This window comes from Eublepharis macularius, chromosome 3 (assembly GCF_028583425.1).
Source record: "Eublepharis macularius isolate TG4126 chromosome 3, MPM_Emac_v1.0, whole genome shotgun sequence".
Taxonomy (NCBI): domain Eukaryota; kingdom Metazoa; phylum Chordata; class Lepidosauria; order Squamata; family Eublepharidae; genus Eublepharis; species Eublepharis macularius.
Window position 1 is genome coordinate 141,978,336 of NC_072792.1, and position 24,703 is coordinate 142,003,038.

A 24,703-nucleotide genomic window follows, 5' to 3' on the forward strand; every position below is an offset into this window, starting at 1 on the left:
TACAGAGTGCTTCACATCCATTATGGCATTCATTACGGTAGCACTGTATGTTAGATCAGAGTTATTACTATACTGAAGGAGGTGTTTTAGGTCTGGGAAATAGTAGCTTTTCTAATGACACCTGATTAGTTCTTGGCAAAAACTTGACAAATTCTTTTTTGTTTGCTAAAGATTTATTTTTATAATTTATTAATAATTTTTGTAAAAATTTATTGTTACATATCCACGTTAGCTAATATGATTCTGTTCCTAGGAAGAAAAAAAAGACAGTAAGAAGCAAAAATCTATAATTCCACCTGTGTCTTTCAGCTCTGCCAGAAACAAAAGTTGTTCCTTCTACATCTAAACCTACCCGACCCAAAATTCCAGAAATTAAGTCTGGTAATTACATTTCTTGCCCAGGTTTATAACTATTATTATTTTTGTAATTCATAAATGTTGTTAACATAGCCTGTATTTAAAAGCTATGCTGCTTCTATCTAATAAAATACAAAATCTTTATCCACTTGATTATTTGCAGCTTTGAATCCTTTTCTATTTTACCTCAAACATAAAGAACATGTTTCAGTGAAAACGATTCTAATAACAAAAACATCTTGAAAAAGCCATTTTTATATACTTTTTGTTTGTAACCATATAGTGATCCTTAGTAATGAAAATAGGACTCAAGTTAACAGTCTTTTGTGCAGAAGTATATTAATTCCCACATGATTTTTTTTCTTTTTGTCAGCAGAAAAAGAGCCTCAATGGGAAACCACCACACCTAAAATTTATAAAACCCCTGAATTGCCAAGAACAACACCGGGTAATGGTTAATTAGGTTATCATGAAACTACAGGGGACGCTGTGCCTGTGCATTTATTGGCATGAATCCAACCATGTTCTTATGTCTTTAGAATTATTTAGAATTATGCCTTTAGAATTTAGAATTATTATCATTTTAAATTGCAATCACCACCACTCCACTGCAGACCCTAATTTTGGCCCTTAGGCTATCCATGCTGATCCTCAGAAAAAAAATGTTAGTGGCTGGGGAGGAGGTGGAGGCTGCAGAAAGGTGGTAGAAGTGAGAAAGTCACAATCCACAAGGTGCTTGGACCATGTCAGTAATTCCAAAGGGCACCAATGTGTGGTGTATGGGTAGTAGAGTTTGTGGCAGAATTGGATTTTAGCTGGAGTCCCTGTGGGCCAGATATAGAACAGAATCAGGTTCTGTACTCCTAACTGACCTTTTGTGTGCTGCTGCCTGGTACTAAAAGGAAAGTGACATCAAGTTACAGGGATCAAAGTTATAAACTACTAGAAACAAAGCCCGTTGGGCAAATAAATACAACGGGCTCTAGAAAGCTGGGGCTGGGGAGGGCTGGGCGGGGGGATCTGGGGAGGGATGGCAGGTGGAGGGGCAAGGGGAGGTCTGGGGAGAGCTGAGAGGCAGGAGGGGTCTGGGGAGGATTGGCAGATAGGGGCAGGGGGGTTGGGGAGGGCTCAGAGGCAGGTCTGGGGAGGGCTGGCAGATGGAGGAGCAAGGGGGGTCTGGGGAGGATTGGCAGGTGTTGGGGCAAGAGGCAGTCTGGGGAGGGCTCAGAGGCAGGAGGGGTCTGGGAAGGATTGGCAAGTGGAGGGGCAAGAGACAGTCTGGAGAGGGCTCAGAGGCAGGAGGGGTCTGGGGAGGACTGGCAGGTGGACGGGCAAGGGGGGGTCTGGGGAGGGCTGAGAGGCAGAAGGGTCTGGGGAGGATTGGCAGGTAGCAGGCAAGGGGGTCTGGGGAGAGCTGAGATTCAAGAGGGGTCTCAGGAGGATTGGCAAGTGGAGGGGCAAGGGAGTCTGGAGAAGGCTCAGAGGCAGGAGGGTCTGGGGAGGGCTGGCAGGTGGAGGGGCAAGGGGGGTCTGGGGAGGGCTGAGAGGCAGGAGGGGTCTGGGGAGGATTGACAGCTAAAGGGGCAAGGGGGGTCTGGGGAGGGCTAAGAGGCAGGAGGGGTATGGGGAGGGCTCAGAAGCAGGAGGGGTCTGGGGAGGATTGGCAGGTGGAGGGGCAAGAGGAGGTCTGGGGAGGGTGGAGAGGCAGGAGGGGTCTGGGCAAAGCAGGCTCGCTCTTCCCACCGTATCCCCGGCTCCAGCAGGACTCCCATGGCAGTGGGGGCGTCAGTCGCGCCCCCTCGCCCTGGGTCCACGGAAAGCAGTGCATCGCGGCTCAAATGAGCCTCGCAGGGCAGCACGCAGATCGTTTGTGCCCCCTCACCCTATGTCCACAGAGAGCGGCATGCCACAGCTCCAGCGGGCCTTACTGGGCAGCCAGCACTTTCCCGGGGCTTGCAGGCACGCCACCCTTCCCATGCCACCGCCGCCCTCCTCCTCCTCCTTGGCTATGAAGCCGGGCGGCAGCAGGCTCATCCTGCCCTCCGCATGTATATAATATATGTATATAATATAATACTTTGACCTTGTGCTATTTTCTCTCATGCATCCCTGCTGTTTGGTCTTCAGGGGAAAACACACAGCCTAGACTCCTATTTTCAAGTCCTGTAGATTGTCTATTTGAGATACTATACTGCTTTGGAAACACTCCCATTTATTTTATGAAGGTTTGCAGAGCAGCAACTCCCAATATATTTGTACAGTTTGGTACTAACTAATATTTTCTCAAATCCTTAAAATGGCATTTTCATTTTTATTCCTTTCAGCTCCCAGTAAAACAAAAAGCACTGTTTCCAAACCCCAAATCCTTCCTCATCTGGAAGAGCCAAAGACTGTACTGGGTAATTGTTATGTACTTTCCTACAACTATTTTGTTCCACAGCATGGACCAGGCTTTCTTCTGACTGATTTGGATAGACATTCAGAAAAGCAGAGCATATGTTGTTCACATGTACTATTTTCTTATGCAGTCTAAAAATACATAATATAAATCATACATAATCTCAAGTAATGTATTGTCGAAGGCTTTCACGGCCGGAGAACGATGGTTGTTGGGGGTTTTCCGGGCTGTATTGCCGTGGTCTTGGCATTGTAGTTCCTGACGTTTCGCCAGCAGCTGTGGCTGGCATCTTCAGAGGTGTAGCACCAAAAGACAGAGTTCTCTCAGTGTCACAGTGTGGAAAAGATGTAGGTCATTTGTATCTACTCAGGAGGGGTGGGGTTGAGCTGAGTCATTCTGTAAGAGTTTCCCAGGGTGTGGAATGTTAATGGCGGGAGGCTTCACTGTATCCTGAGGAGGTTCTTTTGCATATGGATTGGTGCTTGATGTGCTAATCTTCTCTGCAGGGCTACTGTCGGGTGTGGAGTGTTTTGTTGGCCTGGTGTTTTTCAGAACTGGAGCCCATGCTCTGTTCATTCTTAAGGTTTCTTCTTTCCTGTTGAAGTTTTGCTTATGCTTGTGAATTTCAATGGCTTCCCTGTGCAGTCTGACAAAGTAGTTGGAAGTGTTGTCCAGTATTTTGGTGTCCTGGAATAAGATACTGTGCCCTGTTTGAGTTAGGCTATGTTCAGCCACTGCTGATTTTTCAGGCTGTCCAAGTCTGCAGTGTCTTTCATGTAAACAGGGATCCCTGTTTACCAAGGTTCCAGTAAAAGACACTATTGCACTGATTAATCAGATTTTCCCAGAGGATGTAACAGCCTTATTCCATCATTGTCTGACAACCAGTTACTTCCAATGGGACAACGAATTCTATGAACAGATGGATGGGGTGGCCATGGGGAGCCCACTCAGCCCAGTTATAGCAAACTTCTACATGGAACATTTTGAAAAAACAGCTCTAGAATCAGCACCCCACAAACCCAGTGTATGGTTCCGGTTTGTGGATGATACATTCATCATTTGGAGCCATGGGGAGGAAGAATTGATGGAGTTTTTGAATCATCTCAACAACATCCACCTGAACATACAATTCACAATGGAGAAAGAAAGTGAGGGAAAACTCTCATTCCTGGATACCTTGGTCATCCGCAAAGCAAACTTTCAGTTAGGTCACAAGGTCTACAGGAAACCAACTCACACTGATCGGTACTTACACAAAAACTCCAATCACCACCCCCGACAGAAAAGAGGCATAATGAAAACATTAGTGGATCGTGCAAGACGGATATGTGAGCCGCGCTTTCTCAATGAGGAAATTAATCATCTAAACCACGCACTTCAGGCAAATGGCTACTCCAGAAATGAAATCCGAAGAGCAATCAAACCCAGGATGAATCAAACAACCAAGGAAAAACAGTCACCTACAGGAAAAGTGTTTTTGCCATATATCAAAGGAATTACTGATCAGATGGGAAAGCTTATGAAAAAGCATAACCTTCAAGCAGTATTCAGACCCACCCAAAAAATACAACAGATGCTACGATCAGCAAAAGACAGCAGAGACCCCCTCACCTCTGCAGGAGTATACCGTATACCCTGCAGCTGTGGACAAGTTTACATCGGGACCACAAAGCGTAGCATCCAGACAAGAATAAAAGAACATGAAAGACACTGCAGACTTGGACAGCCTGAAAAATCAGCAGTGGCTGAACATAGCCTAACTCAAACAGGGCACAGTATATTATTCCAGGACACCAAAATACTGGACAACACTTCCAACTACTTTGTCAGACTGCACAGGGAAGCCATTGAAATTCACAAGCATAAACAAAACTTCAACAGGAAAGAAGAAACCTTAAGAATGAACAGAGCATGGGCTCCAGTTCTGAAAAACACCAGGCCAACAAAACACTCCACACCCGACAATAGCCCTGCAGAGACGATTAGCACATCAAGCACCAATCCATATGCAAAAGAACCTCCTCAGGATACAGTGAAGCCTCCCGCCATTAACATTCCACACCCTGGGAAACTCTTACAGAATGACTCAGCTCAACCCCACCCCTCCTGAGTAGATACAAATGACCTACATCTTTTCCACACTGTGACACTGAGAGAACTCTGTCTTTTGGTGCTACACCTCTGAAGATGCCAGCCACAGCTGCTGGCGAAACGTCAGGAACTACAATGCCAAGACCACGGCAATACAGCCCGGAAAACCCCCAACAACCAATCTCAAGTAATATTTGGAAAACAAACTTCTGTGATTAAAAACATGGCTTCTAATCATCCATTGAGATTCCACTGTTATATTGATGCTCATGTTTTTCATTTTATGAATTAAGTCATAATATTGTGTGAAGTAATTTGTGAGTAATATTTCATTATTTAATTATGGTTTGTGTTTCATGTTAGAATTAGTAGGATGTTCTGGCTAATTACAACTAGCAATAAATAAGAATGGGAATTAAATTATGAAAGTGTTTGAAATACCACAAAAACTGGTGATAAAATAAATTTCAGATGGGTTTGTCCGTTTTTCTCATTTCATACAAATATTATTGATCTAATCAAATAACTGTTGCCATTTTAATTTTAATACTAACCCAATTCTATAAAACTAAACAGAATTGTATGGTATGCATTTTTTCTTAACATTTTTAATGTCAGATTTGTTAAACCCCAAATAAATAGCTTAGTTTTCCTATGTTTTTAGAAGCTGAAATATATTAAATTGGCAATGCCAGTTTCTTTATCCTGGGAATTCAGACCTTCCCTGCCCAGACTGCTGGATCCATCTCCCACATTGCTGTGTAACATCTTCTCTTCCCCTTTCCAAAAGCTTAATCATGGAGTCATCTAAATGTGGATGTGCAGTACAAGCAGTGACATTTTTGTAAGGAAGAAGTGAGAGGAGATGTAAAATATGGACCATATTTAGTGGACTTTCACAATTAGAGTTATGATTTTGCTCTGTGCAGCACATCTCAAAGACTTATGTCTTATACGTAGGTACCTTCAAACCATGTTGAAATGAAGTACACAGATGTGCCTTTTGTAACATAATCTGACAGTTTTCATATAGGTATATTATTCATATTTTTCTAGAGTTGAGGAAAGCTATAAAATGTCAGTAATGCTGAGGGGGAAATCAGAGTATAAAAATAATGAGACACATTCCATTTAAGTAGTAGCTATGTGTTTATTATGGGTGAAGTCTAGCAGAATTTGACATTTAATTTATATCCCAGGGCATGATTTTTTTAGAGATCAGCTATTCCTCAAGTTATCCAACTAAATATATAACTGCCATATCAGCTCTGGGAAGGCAAAAACTGTTAAATTTGTGCTGGATAGATACATCATTCCCTTGTATACTGTGTACCCTTTGGAGTGAAGCGGTTTAAATATGCCAGATTGACAGAGTGCATGTCTTGGAACAGATTCTGGCAAAGTGATATATTATTGTTTGCTTCCTTCAGACACTTAGGTCAATATATTCTGTATGTTAAACATACTGTACACTATTTTACTTCACTGTCCTTGAAGTTCATTTTCCCCATTTTAAGAAACATCCTGCTGTGGTGCCATCATTTTTCCTCTTTAAAAATGTGAAAGTACTGTAAATGAAACTTCTAAGTGTCATAAATCATAACACTGGGCTTTAATTCATAAAGTATACCACCAATACAAACTTAATTTTTCATCGGTGCATGCACTATAGTTGTATTTTTTTAGATTCAAGCTACCGGATTCCAGCTATAAAAGATGATGCCTTCTTTCATTGTTTGAAGTTCAATTTAAGAATAAACTCTCTGTTACATTTCAAATCTGTTGTTGGATCTCCCAATATTTTCTTTTTTATCCAGAAAAGCTGCCATGTTAGTGCCATACGTGGTGCCATAGTCCTCATTAACCCTCCTCCTCTTCACTTCACTCTTCACAAATAGGAAAAGACAGAGTGTGGTGGTTTTCAACTGGAGAAATGATACAGGGAGGAGGATTTAAACTCGTCATTGTGTAGACCTGCAACCCCCAGATCTGAACTAGACCCACTGTAGCTGCTTTTTCTTTAAGACTAAAAAGTGTGTTGGGAAATCTAATCATAAACTTTCAACCAAACATGCACTTTTGATCCTCAACTACATGATTGTCTCTATGATCTAACGTTTTGAAGCATGGCAAATTCCAATTTAGATATATCCGATTAGCAAAATAATAGCAAATATGAAATATCATTTCCAGAAAGCCCTGCTATGTTATTTTTAATCATATTTGCATTCCATCTTTTCTTCCAGCTGCTCAGGTGAAATATGAGGAACTAACAATATAGCCCCACAACAACCTTGTGAGGCAAGTTAGGTTGAAAGTTACTGATTTGCATAAGGCCATAAAATGAACTTCAAAACAGAGTAAGCATATGAATACAAATCTCCCCATCCCAAACTCAATACTACACCACAGTAACTCTAAAGCAGCTTAGTATCATATTTATGGTAGTGCAGACCCTAAAAAAATTAAATGCCATTAGAGAAGAACATGCTACCTTCTTAGAATTCTAGGTCTACAATCCTGAACTTTGATTCTTCTTTGTCTGTCTCAGAGATAATATCCTTTACTCCAGCAGTTACCACCAAATTGGTTCCAGTTCCTGTCACTACTAAGGTGTCTCACACTGCTGGATATCCAGTGGCAACAATGGGTAATATATTTTTCATCAAATTTGTCACCACTCAAGTTCTTCTCTTTATTTCTTCTCATGTACTGCAAAGGAAACTTCACTAGCTACAGGAATATTTTATGCCACCATATTTGCCATTAGTATTTTACTAGCCTTATAATACTAAAGTTAGCTTATCTTTATAGCGTATCTTTGTAGTACTAAGTTCCAATGTATTGCTTGATATAAATGTGAAACCATACAAGACTAACATATTGTACTACTCCATTGCACTAGGGTGAGCAGGTTTCTCACTATAGCAGAAGATCTTGAACCGCTTATCCCTGGCCTAGGGATGCCATTCCCCTGCTGAGCGTAGGGGATCCCCCGCTCCCACCCTCCACCTCCTACCACTACTAACCTGGACAGCGGGGGAGGAAAGGTGGGAGAACAGCACCCTAGGCATGCTTCCAGGGCGGCGCAACAACATCAACTCCAGAAGTGATGCCATCGCACTGCCCCTAAGAGCGCTCCTGCACTTCTCAGTGGGCTGGTTTTGGCCCCAATCAGCCTGGTGAGAAGCATGTGCACAGTCCCGTGTTTGTGTGATGACATCACTTCCCAGAAGTGATGCTATTTCGTAGGTGCAGGAGCACACACGCTATGTGCATATAGAAGGAACCCACAGGAACACTGAGGAGGTAAGCCCGGGTCGCCTGTCCTCCCACTGGCAGGGTAGGGGGACCTGGTATCCCTGCTCTGACCCCTTCTGTTGACCAGTGCAGCACTAAGAGAAATTGTGCCCAAACGGTGACATTACAGCAACATCAGTGTTCAAGTCATATAAACTGAAATGACATCATATGTCACCAGGGATGCTCTAGCTGTCCCAAAAAAACTCTATGGTATGGATTGTTAGAACATCTCCAGTGATGCATGGCATCACTTCTGGTTATGTGACTGGCAATGACACTGTGGTTTCACATGATGTCCCACAGCATCATGTGACAGCATGCAATGCTCAGCCCTTCCCACAGAAGTTTCCAGCAGCTGGTAACCCTACATAACAATGACCTTTTCATGTTCTTTCTTTTTTAAAAGCCTAGGTACCAGTCAGCCTGCAGCATAGGTGCCAGAAGTGGCATATGCAGCAGATATTTGCAGTTTGCCTGGATAGGAAGGCTCGTAAGCCTGGTTGAGTGAGGCCTAAACTCCTCCTGTCTCTTAAACCACTGCTAGCTCAGCTCTGTAGACTGGAGAAAAAACACACCAGGGCACAGGGCCTGCAAATATGCGCACTAGAGCAGCACTGTTTTATGTTTTGAACTCAACTTGTAGAACACTTGCCAAAAATGTTAGCCACTTCCTTACTAAATCCAATTGTACAACTCCTACTGAATATAGAATAATTCAAACCAATGTATTGGAGAAGAGTGTCATACCTTATTAACTGTATTTGTTTCATTACTAGTAATTGCTGTAGACACATCTAGTTAGCATTCTAGTCCCCCAGCTGCCAAATTCTCCATTCTGTTAGCTTCTATAATACTTGCATCCATAGCCAACCACATTACTTGGTAAACTAACTGTGAGACTTTGTAAGCTCCATCTATTAAAGTATTGTAATTCCCAAAATAAATCACACAAGGATACACTGTCCTGATTGTATTTCCCTTCATACTAAATTCATCAGCAACTTCTTTGGTTGTTTGTTTATAATACTTAACTAACACAAAACTGTCCGGAACCCCATGCTCCAAAATCCAGGAATCTTCCATAATTAAGTTAGATTGTTGATGGTTTGAATCAGTTCGTTATTCAAACCAGATGGGCTAGAAATTTCTGTAGAATGAAGATCAAACAGAAGATGTGTCTAGAAAAGATATTGTAGAATATCGAATCCCGTTGCTTGACTATGAGATGGAGTACTTCCTCTTGCTGAAGGAAGACCACAGGTTAGGGGGAGTTGTAGCAATGTCATTTTATCCTCGTTCCCAAGTAAAGAATCAAAGCTGGGAAATGCCCTGTCTACTAAAGTAGGTTTGAATACATGACACATTGATAGAGCCTACTACTTGTTTATTTATATACTACCTTTCCACTGTACAGTGCTGGCAGTGGTATGCAATCAATAAATATAAAAATACAAAGTGAGTAACAACAAAATAAGAGCATCCAGCACAAATAAAACAGTAAAGCAATAAAATAAACATTGGATAAAACCAAACCAAACAACACTATTCCTCAAAAGTAATATGGGACCATCAGAGTATAGATGGGACTATGAGACACACAAAACTTGGGGCACAAATTAAAAGCTTTCTGAAAGATAAAAGTCTTTGCCTGGTACGAAAATATTTCAACAGAAGATGTCAGATGCAGAGAAATGAGGGGTGCATTCCAATGCCAGGAAGCTACCAGTAGAAAGACCATAGCTCTCATGACAAGAATTTCTCTTAAGCTAGAAAGACACCAAAAAGGGTTTGATGATGACTGAACAAGATTATATAGGAGCAAGTGGTCCTTTAATTAAGGCTGTATCTTTTTGACTGTGAGCAGTAGAAGTTTTACCTTCCCTGCAAAGAGGTATGGAACTGGAGGACCAAAACTGAGTTTTGGAGAACTGGGAGACTGAAGATAGCCTCACAGCAGGATTTGAGTCCAGTGGCACTTAAAAACCAAGATTTTTAAGGTATAAGCTTTTGAGAGTCAAAGTTCCCTTCTGAAGAAGATCTGAAGGAGGGAGCTTTGACTCTCAGAAGCTTATACCCTAAAAATCTTGTTGGTTTCTAAGGTGTCACTGGACTCAAATCCCACTGTTCTACTGCAGACCAACATAGCTATCTACCTGAAGTTAGCATTAGACTCTGAAAGTGTTGAAAAATAGGTCTCTATCAGATAACGAAGCTCAAGACCATGCATCCACCTGGACTGAATCCAGACATTGGCTTCCTGTCTCATTACCAATGCTAATTTCTCCACACCCACTACCCCTCCGCATACCCCACCCTATTCAATCATGCCTGCCATTGTCGTTCACTGGTTATTATCATTCAGCTTTTGCAGTCATTCTAGTCTCCAAGATATAAAGACAGATGGACTCACATTCTAGCTGTATCTGAAGAAGTGAGCTGTGGCTCATACCCTACCACAAATTTTGTTAGTCTTATAGGTGCTGCTGGACTCTTGCTCTTTTCTACTGCTACAGACAGACTAACATGGCTACTCATCTTGATTTGTCTTTTCCAATGAGTCTTGTCTTCACATGATGTGATCAAAGTACAATAGTCTCAGTTTAGTCAATTTTAAATGAATATATCAGTTTAAAACAAGTACAATAATTTGATTGGGGACCAGCTGCTAATTTATTGAGTAAAAAGTAAACTCAAGGAAGTTCATTGATTTAGCTCATCCCTATCATATCTCAGTATACTCCACAACATCTATATTTTTTCTAGATACTGTACCCAAACCTAAACCTGTTGCCTAATATCCTGCATCTGAATGTTTTATTGTTTCCTGCTTTCAGCTTATTCATTGAGCTTTCCTTGCTGAGTCCCAAGCACAATTTGGAGTGTTTGCTTTTTGCGGTCATGAATTAATTTTGGGATGGACCTTTATTTTTCAGCCTCTTCTGAGCCAACTTCTATTCCTTCTCAGTCTAAAGATACTGACTATATCATGCTCGAAGTGCCAGATGAAAAACCTGGTACAGTAACTTTCAAAAATTTATTTAAAGATTATTTTATGCTACAATCAAAAATAGATTCTTGATGTTGCATTAGTAAATTTGTGTGCAACAGGTATGAAAGTTGACACTTTGTTCAATACATACATGCTGCATTATTTTATTCAGAGACAGACTGGCCAACTATAGAAATCAGAAATATGTACTTTTGTATACTGTGCAATTAAGTCATGCTAAAAAAGTATATTACACTCAAGCACACACAAAAGTTTCTCAATTCATTTAAATAGAAGGGCCAGGTACTTAAGTATGTAAATTTGTATGCAGAGAGTGGTTCTGTACATTGATAGGAACTGGGAAGCCTACTTATGCAGAATCTTTATATGTAGTTTGGGACATAAAACAGTTACTTTAATAAGGAAATAAATTGTATACAAAATTACTAGACTGTATTTATTAGAATATGTTAAGAATGAATATTTTTGCTTTGTTCCTTTGTATGCCGCCTTTCTAGCCAAATATTTTTAAAATCTATTCCATTATATGGGTAGGGTTGCCAACCTCCAGGGGGACTGGGAGATTTCCCAGAATTACATCTGATCTCCAGATAACAGAGATCAGTTCCCTTGGAGAAAATGGATGCTTTTGGAGGGTGAACTCTATGGCATTACACCCTGCTGAGATCCCGCCTTTTCCCAACCCCCAGGCCTCAGACCCAAATTTCCAGGTATTTCCCAACCCAGGGTTGGCAACCCTATGTATGGGTGTAGATCTTTAAGCACAGAAATATTGAATGATTTACTAATTTTTTTCCCAGCTTCAGCTGAAACAGACATCTTTTCTTCTAAACCATCTACAGTCCCTGAACTCCCACTTACTAAATCTGGTAATTATGTATTTATGCAATTAGGTCCAATGAAACTTCGTTAAAATTGTTAGAGATTATATTAGTAGTGGTTGGAAAAGAAAGCAGTAAATGGCCAAGTGGTGACACTTATTGGCAGGAATCTATTTGGGACAGCTAAGGCAGGTGCTCAAATCAAATGTTGTATTCACCAGCACTGTTCCTGCATAGGTCTGCACTAGCCCCCTTTTGTCTCAGGTGCCTCCAAATATGTCTGGAAGTAATGGTACGTGGTTTCCCTCTTGGTGTGTTGCCTCTCTGTTAGGGACCCTGCAAATTTTTCAGTGAGCCTTTGCAACAGATAAAACATAGCTTCTTCAGCACCCATGAGCAGAATGTCAGCATATCAGGGGCATCTTCAGATTGTACTGAACAATTCAAACAGCTGCCAAAGAAGTTTGCAAGCTTCCTGTTGGTCAGAAACTGACTCACAGCTGATCTGGAGAGTTCAGATTCCACCCTGCCCCTTCAGCAAAATACCTACACAGTGAAGTTGAAAAGGGGACCTCTTGCCTCACTCCAAGCTGGGCTGGGATAGATATAATGCTTCTAATCCTTGCATTGCCAAAGGGAGACAAAGAGCTTATTTTTCTTCCATCCCTCCAATCTGGGCTGGGACAGAAGCAGTGCTTTTAATGTCTGTAAAGTTTCCAGAATGGGAGATTAGAACAAGCCAACTTCCAACTGATCAGCTTGGACTCCCCTTCCCCCAAAAAACTTTGCTGGATACAGAGCAACATTTCCCCAGTAGGAGCTCAGCAACATGTTCCTACAAATACACACGAAGAGGTTGCAAACAGCCTGCAACTTAATTGGCTGCCTGATTACCCCTGGTGAATCAACCTGGCAGATGTTCGAGCATCCCTGCTCTCAGAGTGCTGTCTTTTCGCACAGTTCAATAGCTGCTGTTGGGCTTCTTATATTTGAATGATATAAATTTCTGCAGATAAATGAGAAAAAATGTTATCCTCACAACAGTCCTATGAGACAATTTATGCTGAAGGACCTGTTGAGCTTCCTTGCTAAATGGGAAGTTGAACCCAAGCCTCAACAGTTCATGTCCAACAATGATCCTATGTTAGACTGGAGGAAGTTTCTTCAGCCCAGTGAACCTGATCTAGGTTAAGTGGTTCTTCCACTGAAGGAAGAACCACTTAAGTTGGAAGAAGCCTGCAGGAAGGTTTCAAATTTTTCTTAGTGGAATAGTAAGATGTATGCTAATATACATCTTACTGGATGTATGTGTGGTCCACCAAGCTAGATTCAGCCCATTAGTCATTCAGGGCTATCCACTGAGGTTTGATGAAGCTCCTTTTAAAACAAGATCCCTGCCTGGGATTACAGGTTTCAAATGGCTGGTGTTCAGCACAGTGTGTCATAAGTTATACAGGCCACTTCTGTCCATTGTAACATGCTAGTTCAGAGTTTATCTGCTTGCAAATTAAAGTTATTAGCAAGCAAATAAATCATTAAATAAAATGCTAGATTGGTGCATTGAATACAAATAATTGGAAGCTGAAATTTATTTTACTTCATTTATACCACACTTTTGTCCCCAATGGGGACCCAAATGGCTTACATCATTCTCTTCTCCTCCATTGTACCTGTAGGTTAGGCTGAATATGTATGCCTAGTCCAAGACCACCCAGCAAACTTCCATGACAGAATGAGGATTTGAACCTTGGTCTCCCAGATCCAAGTCCAACACTGGCTCTCATGTGTTACATCTTCTAGTGATTGCTCATATTCTCACATGTTCTGATTGCAGGAATGTATCAACATGTGTAGAACGTTATGTACTTTCCGTTAAGTACATAAGCACTGTGGAATTTACCCTGGGGCAAGATTATGTCTTCTGCCCCCCAAACAATAACTTAATGGTTGTCTCTGGGGTGAGACAAAAAACTAGAGGGCTGTCTCTGGATTGAGACAATAAGATGATGAGATGTCTCTGAGGTGAGACAATAAGCTGGGAAAGTTTGATAAAACCTGCCTGGGCGAAACTAAAGTTATCAATGATGATTGATGATCTGTGATGGATGGGTGGGCGAGGCTATCAGAGCCCTGAATCACCTGAAAATGGGAGAGTGGATAAGGGAAGATCAGTAGAGTGTGTTGAGGTGATTAATTCAGAAACTCTAGGAGGACCCTATTGTCTTACGATCTTTTGCACATCTCTGGGGCATGGGAGCTGAAAGCTGGTCTCACCTGGCATCTCACATGCTAGTAATTTTCCGTCTCCCAGCTGGGATCTGGCTTCCATTTTTCTGCCTGGCTTAGGCAGAATTTCTGTATTTAAAACACATACAGAGAGGGGCTTATGATATTGCAATATTCATAAGCCTTCTTAATATCATGAGGGCAAGTCTGATCACTAACATTCCTTCAAGCAAAATCTCAGTTTTAACATTGAACACACATGAAGATTCCTTATACTGAATCAGAACATCAATCCATCAAGGTCAGTACTGCCTACCCATTGGCAGCGAATATCCAGGGCTTCAAACTGAAGTCTTTCTCATCAACTACCGTCTGATTCTTTTTAACTGGAGATGATGGGGACTTGAACCTGGGACCTTCTACCAAGATCCAAGGTCCTGGAGCATGCTTCAAACATAGCTATGATGTGAATGGACTTGTACTCTACAAAACCCAGAATAATGGAGGGAAAGAGAATAAAGTTTAACTAAGCAAATCTGAGGGAGCAGTAGCATTTAGTGATAACAGAGATGATTCTTGCATCTCAATCTAGACTACTGATTGATAGGCAATTTAATCATTTAGTTGTTAGCTGAAAACTTTAAATCTAATTTTATCTACTTGCAGTTGGGCTGTGTCATGTTTACACAGGTGTAAATAATAGTTGCCTGTTCACAGATATTTGTATAACTGTCTTTTTGCTAAAACTCAGTTTTTCTAGTGCTCCAGTAATTGCAACCCCAACCTAAATATAATGATGCAATGCAAGCCATTGTAGTTTCTGTATTCCAGCCCTGAAACTACTAACTGCAATATTTGGAAACCATTACAATGAATAATTCTAGTGCCAACCATAGATCTTTGGCTGTCTACATATAGCATATAATTGGTACAACCTGGTGTAGAACCAAACTTAAAGCTGAGAACTTTTGGTTCAAAAACTGTATATCTGTTACGGAAACTATTTTGCTTATGAGACAGTTAAGTTCCCACCACAGAGATTTTTGATCTACAATGAGTGATTTGGTTCATTTATTTACCTATTTATATAAAATATTTTAACCCACCTTTCCCAATGCTTAAGGGGACATAGAACATAATTCAAAAACATAAATGACTGAAGGCCTTTTAATAATTCTTATAAATGTGTTCTTTTTCTTCATGCAGTCTTGGAACCTATTACGTTTAACAATGAACTTCCAATAGTAGGTAATAATATTTTTCCAATGAACTGACAGGTCTTCTTCTTGTCTCAGAAACCCATATTGCATATTCTCCTTCTGCAAGATCATCTAACATCATCCTTTTTTTTCATTAAAAAACATCCTCTCTCTAGGTATGTTCACCATTTTGCACTGAAGACAACCATTTTTTTCCACAGTATTGCTTGTTTCTGTTCTTGCACAGTGTTTCTGACACCTCTGAGAACAGCTGCAAGTAGCTGTATTATGCTGCAATCTCACTTTCTGTGTTCATGATTCATTTTCCATTTTAAAGATGGGCTCCAGAAATGGCCATTAATCACATAATCCACTTGCACTAATCATGTTCGTTCGTTTGTTCGTTCGTTCGTTCTTTCTCAATTATTTATTTGTTTATTGTGGCTGCCGTTGTTCCACAGCATGATTTTGCTTCTTCACCTTCAGACGGAAATGCCAGACCGTGGTTTATAAGTTTTTAAATAATTTATAGCTGCTTTTTTTCTCTTTCAGATTCAAAAGTTAAGCATCATCTTTTCATCCCTAAAACAACAATTAGCCCTCATGTGCTATACACCAAACCTGGTAAATTTCCTCTGTTATTTAATACATAACAATTTAAGTTTTTAATTCTTAAAATTATAACAAATCATGACAAATAAGTCAATATGGTCCCTTAACAATTGTAAAAACAATGGCAACTGTATATGACATTTATCATAGAAATTATTATTGTCCTAATTATGCAGTGGTTTTGTTACAAGTCTTTGTAATTAAAATTAGCCTTTCTTTTAATGTAAATTATATACCTTTTCTTTAGCAATATATTTTTCTTGTTTTTAAAAAAATATTTTTTATTTGTTTTAGTTCCATCTTATTCTGATAACAAAATTAATCAAAAGTCTTACATTCTTTGGATACATGTTATAAATCATACATTCCATTTCATCTCTACAATTCCATCATAATTATACTCAGGGCTTTCTTTGAGCAGGAATGTGGTGGAACGGAGTTCCGGAACCTCTTGAAAATAGTCACATGGCTGGTGGCCCCGCCCCCTGATCTCCAGACAGAAGGGAGTTTAGATTGCCCTCCGTGCCATGCTGCGGCGTGGAGGGCAATCTAAACACCCCACTGTCTGGAGATCAGGGGGTGGGGCCACCTGCCATGTGACCATTTTCTCCGAGGGCAACCCACTGAGTTCCACCACCTCTTTTCCCAGAAAAAAAGTCCTGATTATACTATTTTCACTACGCTATAATAAGTCTGCATTCTTTAATTCTAGTACTTCTTTACTCTGCTCATTCATTTGATTGTATTCTGCTAACATATAGTTATGTCTCTATTTTATACTTCCGTTTAACCCATCTATAAAACGGGGTCCATTTTTGTTTTCCATCATGTCTGTTTTTTTCTTTTATTAATTCTGTCAGTGTGTCCATTTCTGCCGTCTCTAAGATTTTCTCTATCAATTCTTCTTTTGTTGGTATATCTGTGTTTTTCCAGTATCTGGCATATACTATTCTTGCTGCTGTTATTAAATGTATTATCAAATATCTATTTTCCCTATTTAACTCCTCCGGTATTATATTTAATAGGAGCATTTCCTGTTTATAGGGTATATTTATTTCTAGCATCTCTTGCAACAGCTCATGTATCCCTTTCCAATATCTCTTCACTTTTTTACATAGCCACCGTATATGGAAAAAGGTGCCCACTTTTTCTTTACACTTCCAGCATTTATTGGGTACTTCAGTGTACAGCTTTGCTAATTTTTCTGGTGTCACATACCACCTATAGAACATTTTATATAGGTTTTCTTTAAAGGTGGTTGATTTTGTTATTTTGATGTTTACTCTCCATGACTGTAGCCATTGCTCCAGATCTATGCCGTGCCCCAGATTTTGTTCCCACTTCGCCATATGGACTTTTAAAGCCTCATCTTCTGTCTTCAATTGTTTCATGAAGGCATATAATTTTCCTATCAGTTTTCTGTCTGTTTCTAACAGCAGCTTATTGAAAGGGCATCATTCCATGCAGAATCCCTGTGTTTTGTCTTTGGCAAATCTGGATTCTATTTGTGCTCTTAGCCACCATCCTGTCTCTATGTTGTGTTCTTTTAGTTCTTCTGTTGAATTTAGCTTACCATTCTCCCCCCAATAGCTGTTCATAGGTGTGGATATTTGGGGTTTTATTTTCTCCCAGACATTCATCAGGGATTTTCTTATTATGTGATCCTTAAAATATTTGTGTGTCTTTTTTTTTGGTACCAGAGGTAGGCATGCCATCCCATTTTAAGGTCATGCCCTTCTAATTTTAAAAGCCTTGGACTGTGCAATAAGATCCATTCCTTTATCCATACCAATGTACAGGCCTTGTAGTATAACTCCCAGTCAGGCAGGTCACATCCTCCTTTCTCTTTGGAGTTCTGTAGGACTTTGAATCTTATTCTTGGTCTTTTACCTTGCCATATGAATTTTGAAGTTATTTTTTTTAATTCTTGAAAATATGATTGCTTTCTTATAATTGGGATAGTCTGAAATAGGAACATGAGTTTTGGTAGTATGTTCATTTTAATTGTAGCTGTTTGGCCCAAGAGAGATATATGCATGTCTTTCCATTTATTCAAATCTTCCTTAACTTCTTTTAGCAATTTCTGATAGTTATCTTCCATTAAGGAGGAAACCCTATTAGTTGTGGATTCCTAAATATTTCACTTTTGTCCCCCACTGAAAACCAGATTTCTCCATTAGCTTCTTGATTTGTATTTTTGTCATATTCTTAGTAATTATTTTTGGTTTTTGGTAATTAAGTCTCATTTCTGCCATTTCTTGTTTTTATACAGTCCTGAAAACTGTTGCATTGAGAACTCAGCCACCAAAGACAGAAATAGGTAATGACATTTTATTAAAGCATATCATATCTTCATAGTGTTATTGTGTGTGTATGTGCCAAGACCCTTTACTTGGAAGTGACTTCCATTGAGATCAATGTGATTTACAAATGCCTAAATTCTTTGGACTACACATAGAGTGGGGTTTATGAAAAGAATTGTTGCATTTCTACCATTCCCACTGGACGTTTCTAAGCTCCCATAGTCATTTTGAAAGTAGGGTACCTTTGAAATGGCAGAGGAATCAACAAAGATATTATAGCAATGTTGTATAGTGGTTAGAGTATAAGATTAGGATTGTAGTTCTCACTGTAAAATCCAAATTTGTAAATACTAGATGTGGTAGATTTTTTTCAAATTTCTCTTGCAGTTTCTTGATAGAATGTTGCACATCTAAGTTACTGAATCTTCCTTTCTTTTTTTTATGGACTCAGTCCTGTGATGTGTTGAAGAGTCCTTGCTTTGTGATACTGCAGCTAAACAAAAATTTTAGTTGAAGATTGACTTCTTATATATTCAAAGTCAAACCTACGTTAGACACATTGCTTGCATTACAAAATGGGGCCTTTTTGACCATCTTTAAGCTAGGGATCCCAGGTGCCCACTGGTAGTGGACAATCTCCCAGTGGTTTGCCTTTTTGCCCACTGGTTGCTGGTGACTGGTGGGAGGTTTTGGGCCACCCAGAGATTGCCCACCACTGGCAGGCACCCCAGGAAGATGCACAGTGTGTTTGCTCCTGGGAAGCACAATAACGTCACTGCCTGAAGTGATGTCATCATACTGGCTGCAGGCATGTTCCCACACTTTGTTGGGACCAATTCTGGCTCCAAACAGGCCAGAATTAGCCCTGAGCAAAGCACAGGAGCATGCTCATGGCTGGCATGATGACATCACTATCTGGAAGGGAACTGGCAACCCTACATTAAGACCCCTCATGGACTCTTTCCTTTTTTTGCCCTCAAGTGCCAGTTAAGAGGAACCAGTACCAGAACTTTTTTTTGCTTTGCCTTCCTGCCACTTTACTCAATATTCATGCTTTAGCCATAGAGCTTAGTAAAAATAACAGGCATCAGAGTAGATTACATCTCCCTGGAGCAGAATTTGTTTGTGTCTGAAAGTCTTTCCCTATTCCAGAAGCAGCCAGCCTGTTTTATCAGCTGTTCTAATCTCCTTTCAGAGATTTAACAGACTGTAAAAAAATCTTTTGTACATCTCTCTTTCATCTTTCTTACAATAACAATTTATGTTTTTCTCATAGAGCCACACACATGTTGTATCTATGTTCATTGCACCTGGTGCCAGGCCCAAATTTCTGAACAATGTAGCAATTTATAACTCGAGTTCTTTATTTCATTTCCAAAAGAGGAAGAAGACCATGGGCCTTTGAAACCAACAATTTTGTTCAGCCCTGATGTGCCTCAGACCAAGCCTGGTAAATACATCTTTGGTTTGTATGCATGCATTCATTCAGAAGTGTATATTTCAATACTGTTGCCTTTTATGTAATTTGGGATAGCTTGGAATACACATGATTATTTGTCCTAAGAATGTGGTGCACTATTCAAAGTTCAATCAAATGGAAAATCTGTAATTTATACTCCACGCAAGTCTAAGGTGTCTCTAATGGTCTCATTTCAGTTATTAAATGATGAACAGAACTTTTATTAATTCAAAATATATTTATTATTACTTTGTTGAGTGTGCTTGTGAAGTTAACTGCAGAATTTTAACGTACAATAAAGTTAAAGAAAACAAAAAGTGTGCTGCATGCTGTGATTTTAAATATTGTTTTTATCATTACATTGTAATGGAGCATATCAAATGAAGAGATTCTTACCTAATTACTTGCTAATGAGTACTGATGATCAGTTGATGATTCTAGATAAAGATGCTTGTTTGATTGTTTTTGATGGCTAGAAGCAGCTGCTTCAAGGAACATTGCTTGCTGGTGATAATAGGACACTGTCCATGTGGGTATGCACTGAAAAAGCAATTGGGACTGTCACTATAGCCAAGGGTCAATAGCCAGAGGTTCTAGAGTAAAGTATGAATCAATGGTAACCAAAAATGGTCCCTTTAAAAAATCCAGTCTTTAAGTTAAGCTACATTGGATGGGCAGGTGGGACACTAGAATACCGAACACATGAAGGCAATGGCAGGTGAAGATTTTTAAAGGCTTCTTAGAGAAGCTTTAGAGAAAAAGAAATGATAGCAGTGAACTGTTCCCAGTAATTCAAGTGCAAACCACACTCATATTTATGCCAGCACACAGCACAGGCTCATATTTATACCAGCACACAGAGTACTTCTATGAACATTTATTATGAATTTTAAGGCCCTTTATGTGCCACTTCCTAACAAAGAGTTTGCAGTCACCTATGTTTGAGCAGCAACTTTATGGATTATTAATCCACATGGCAATTTTCAATAATGTTAATCTGTATATTTTCAGTTATGCAAATGAGCTTTCTTATACTCTCTTGCTCTGATTTTGACATAGTTTGGTTCTTTAATTATAAAAGGTTGTAGATTCTTAATGCAGCCAATAAAAGTGAATGAACTGAGTAGAACAGACAGACATGAAACTCAAGGTGGATTCTGTTTGATTTGTGGGGAGGTAGTGATAGTGCTATATAGACTAGCTTTATCTGTCTGGGGTACTTGCTAGTTCTCATTAGCATGATAGGTACATTGTGAATATTAGTTTGGGAGCTCCACTCCCAAATCTCAATGAATGAATTACATGCCATCAAGCGTTAGAAATAAATTTGAATGGCGGCTGAGAGACAGGGGAGAGGTCCCCTGTCTCTATTAGAGGTCACTATTAGAATTTATTTCTAGCACAAGTCATAACCAACTCATGGTAACCACTCATGGGGTTTTCAAGGCAAGAGATGAACAGAGGTGGTTTGCCGTTGCTTTCCTCTGTGTAGCAACCCTGGCCTCCCTTTGTGGTTTCCCAATCAAGTACTAACCATGGCCAAGCCTGCTTAGCTTGCAAGTTCTGACAATCATAATGACTAATCTGAGCTATTCATGCTGCTAGATTGTGAATAAACAGACAAAAATGAAAATACCATGAGTGTCCAGTGTTTTCTCTTCAGAAGGAAGTGAACCTGTGTGGCTGCCCTTGAAATTTCTTCTTACTGGAGGAAGCCAAAAGACAGAATGATACAGTATCACCATATTACTGCTGCAACCATTTTATAAATACTTGCACTTCACAGAGCCATTGACCCACCTGAAATTAAACTCATGACCTGAAGCTGGTGAAATAAAGTTTGTATGTTAAGGCCTAGTTAAGCAAATCACTATAATTAGATCTTCCTACTGTTTCTGAAGTCAAATAGCATCTCTAAAGGGGACCCTCTTGGAATAAGAGTTTAAGGTTGCTAACTTTCTGATAGGGCCTGGAGATCACCCAGAATTACAACTATCTCCAGACTACAGAGATCAATTTGCCTGGAGAAAATGGCGACTATGGAATGTAGACTCTATAGCATTATTACCCGCTGAGGTTCCTCCATCTCTGAACCCTGCCCTCCCCAGGCTCCCCTCCTAAATCTCAAGGAATTTCTCAACCTATAGTTGGTAAGTAACCCTATAAGTGCTGCAACTAAGGGAAGAACTATGTTATAATCCTTGGTACCCCCAGAGTACCGTTAGCTCTGGAAAGTGAGGTTGTGAGATCCCCCAGCAACCAACAGGAGATTGGGGGGGGGGGGAACTGGAGCTGATTCTATAGCACTCTGGGGAAACATTGTTACTTCTAGGTCCTGCCGGTAGTGATGTCATCATGCAGACATGATGATTATGCACCCCCATTCTGGCAGAGAGTGAGTGAGAGAGAATGTGTTTCCTCTTCCAAGGATACTAAAAACCCCAGGGTCAATTTTAATTGGGTGGAAGAGTTAGGCACCTACTGTTTCCCCTGTCTATAATAGACTCCCGAATCCAACTCAGGAGACCCATGTGAGCCACTCTTTGACTCTAAAAAAACACTGGGAAGATCTAATTATAGATGTTTCCGAATCTTATCTAATTAGGTTTTTAACTGAATGGCCATTGCAGACTTGAAGGACTATCTCTCCCCATAACAGCCTGCGCAATCCTTTGTTTCATCTCAGCAGGAGATTCTCATCCGCCCACCCTCACACTTTTCTGATCACTACCTAAGCTTTGTGGAATAGTTTGCCTGAATAATGTCAGGCAGTTCTGACCCTGCTTATATACATAGGCAGACTTTTGAGGGCAGCCAATTGATGCAAGTTGTTTTAAATGGGCTGGTGGAACGGGAGGGCAGCAGTCTGGTTTGCTGTATCCCCCCCCATTTTAAAAGTGTTTTTTCACTACTGAGAGAGATCAAAATGGGTAGCTGTGTTTGTCTGTAGCAATAGAAAACAGCAAGAGTCAAGTAGCACCTATAAGACTAAAAAAATTTGTGGTAGGGTATGAGCTTTCAGATCATGAGTCACAGCTCAGCTCATACCCTACCACAAATTTTGTTAGTCTTATAGGTGCTACTTGACACTTGCTGTTTTCTACTTTTTCATCATTGCTATTTTAAGCATTGCTTTTGGATGGTATGATATTATATGCTGTGGTAGGCTAATATTGCATTGTGTTTTCAGCTTTCTGTGAGCTGGTCTGTGTCCTTTTGGGAGAAAAAACTGTATACATTTTCTAAATAAATTATTTAAATAAATAGAGCAATCTTTTTTGCATATTTCATGGTGATTTACAAGATTATTACTGATTATTTTTGCTTTAATTTATTAACATTATTGACAAAGATCTTGAAGCAAGTACCTTTAGACCTGAACAACCAAAGTCAACAGCAGGTAAAAGCTTTTTTATGACTATTACTATAACTTTTTTATGACTATTACTAATCTTACCTGTACAATTCCATTATATTTTATAAGCCATTTCCTTTTTAAAATTTTGCATAAATTTAGCTTGGCATTCAAGATGTTCCCATCCCCCTAGAAAAACAGCATTACTAAATGCATCCGAGGTATAGGCTACTTCCACACAGAGGCTTTACTCCATGCTCCTCTCCAAAGGGCAGTCGATCCTGGGGGGGGGCAGCTACATGACATCATCATGGGTTATCCCACCTTCCTGGCTATCCCCTGCTTTGCCATGTTTTTCCCAAACCCCTTTTTTGTGACCTTTCCTGAAAGATTGTACTCAAAGTTGGTTTGGCGAAAGGGTGCAGGGGGAGGTATGAAAAGCTAGGCATATTTTCACTGGAAAGCATAGTGAGGAATCCAAATAATTTTTAAAGCCCAGGTTTGTAATCAGGGTGGGGGGGAGTTTTGAGGGGGGGTTCCTAACAATACAGCCCCTTGTATCACTCTCACGGCAACAGCTTTTGAAAATGAGTTGAGTTTTAAAGGGAGATGTACAATGGTAAAGGGGCAGCTATTCAAAGCTGTGAAAGCCAAACACTTTACTGGGCTACTGCAAGTTCCTTGCTTGAGTCTTAGTATTTATTTGAATCTGTCTATTGAATTTAATATTTCAACCCTCTGCCTTGAGTTCGCATTGCGTTGTTTGCAATTTTTTCTCACTGTGTTTTAACATCAGAGTGCCCGGCTAGCTGCTAATTTCATATATGCCTTTAAACACTGTATAGCACACCGCTGATTTTCTCCAAAGAACATCTATATTGTTGTAATTGCTGTCAGTTGGTTTCTCATTTTTATTAATTTTTGCATGCTTACTGATATTTTTCTGTGTTCTCTGTAAGTTGTAATACTTTATTAAAAACCTCTCATATTCAATTCCTTTCAGCGCCAAAAGAAACTCACCGTGTGCCTTCCAAGCCAAAGACATCTGCTAGTCCTAGTATAACATCAAGCAAGCCTGGTAAGTGATTTACCGTTGTGAATTTCTGCACAATGTTTTCATCATATTGTCACAGTCCAACTCTTGGCTAGGATTGCCAGCCAAGACTAGCAACCGCAGGAGCTTCTGGGAGCAGGGTTGAGTGTTGCATGGTGTTATAGAATGCTTCATGATGCTGTGAAGTCATGTGTAGTCACATCTTGCCAGGGATGTGCTAGCAATTCCCTGCTATAGTAGGAGAGCTGGTCCTCCTAAGAAGGCTTAGTTCCCTGCCCAGGTGCATGATGTGTCTTACACCCCTTCTGGGGAATTCAGTCCTCCCCTATCCCCCTCCTAACATTTTGAGAGCCTCCATTAATCAGTAGAAATTGCCACCATTCAAGGTCCCCTAAATGATATGCCCCACAAATCCTACCTAGGGTCTTAAGTCACCAGAAGGTGGGAAATACTTGTGTGTATGTGCGTGTGCAAACAGCCAGGCACTTGGGTGAGAGTTTCAATGCAGTTAG

At 40.2% G+C, this 24,703-nt stretch overlaps 1 protein-coding gene across 1 annotated transcript in view; it reads left to right on the forward strand.

Moving 5' to 3' along the window:
* The window catches only part of ABI3BP (ABI family member 3 binding protein), a 249,584-nt gene that overhangs the window by 155,091 nt on the left and 69,790 nt on the right, over positions 1 to 24,703 (forward strand). The window contains exons 18-29 of the mRNA XM_054974771.1: positions 310 to 381; positions 731 to 805; positions 2,682 to 2,756; positions 7,422 to 7,499; positions 11,086 to 11,166; positions 11,963 to 12,031; positions 15,416 to 15,457; positions 15,961 to 16,032; positions 18,293 to 18,340; positions 19,705 to 19,773; positions 23,135 to 23,182; positions 24,141 to 24,215. Coding sequence (XP_054830746.1) covers positions 310 to 381; positions 731 to 805; positions 2,682 to 2,756; positions 7,422 to 7,499; positions 11,086 to 11,166; positions 11,963 to 12,031; positions 15,416 to 15,457; positions 15,961 to 16,032; positions 18,293 to 18,340; positions 19,705 to 19,773; positions 23,135 to 23,182; positions 24,141 to 24,215 — 804 coding nt within the window. The remainder of the gene's footprint in view (positions 1 to 309; positions 382 to 730; positions 806 to 2,681; positions 2,757 to 7,421; positions 7,500 to 11,085; positions 11,167 to 11,962; positions 12,032 to 15,415; positions 15,458 to 15,960; positions 16,033 to 18,292; positions 18,341 to 19,704; positions 19,774 to 23,134; positions 23,183 to 24,140; positions 24,216 to 24,703) is intronic.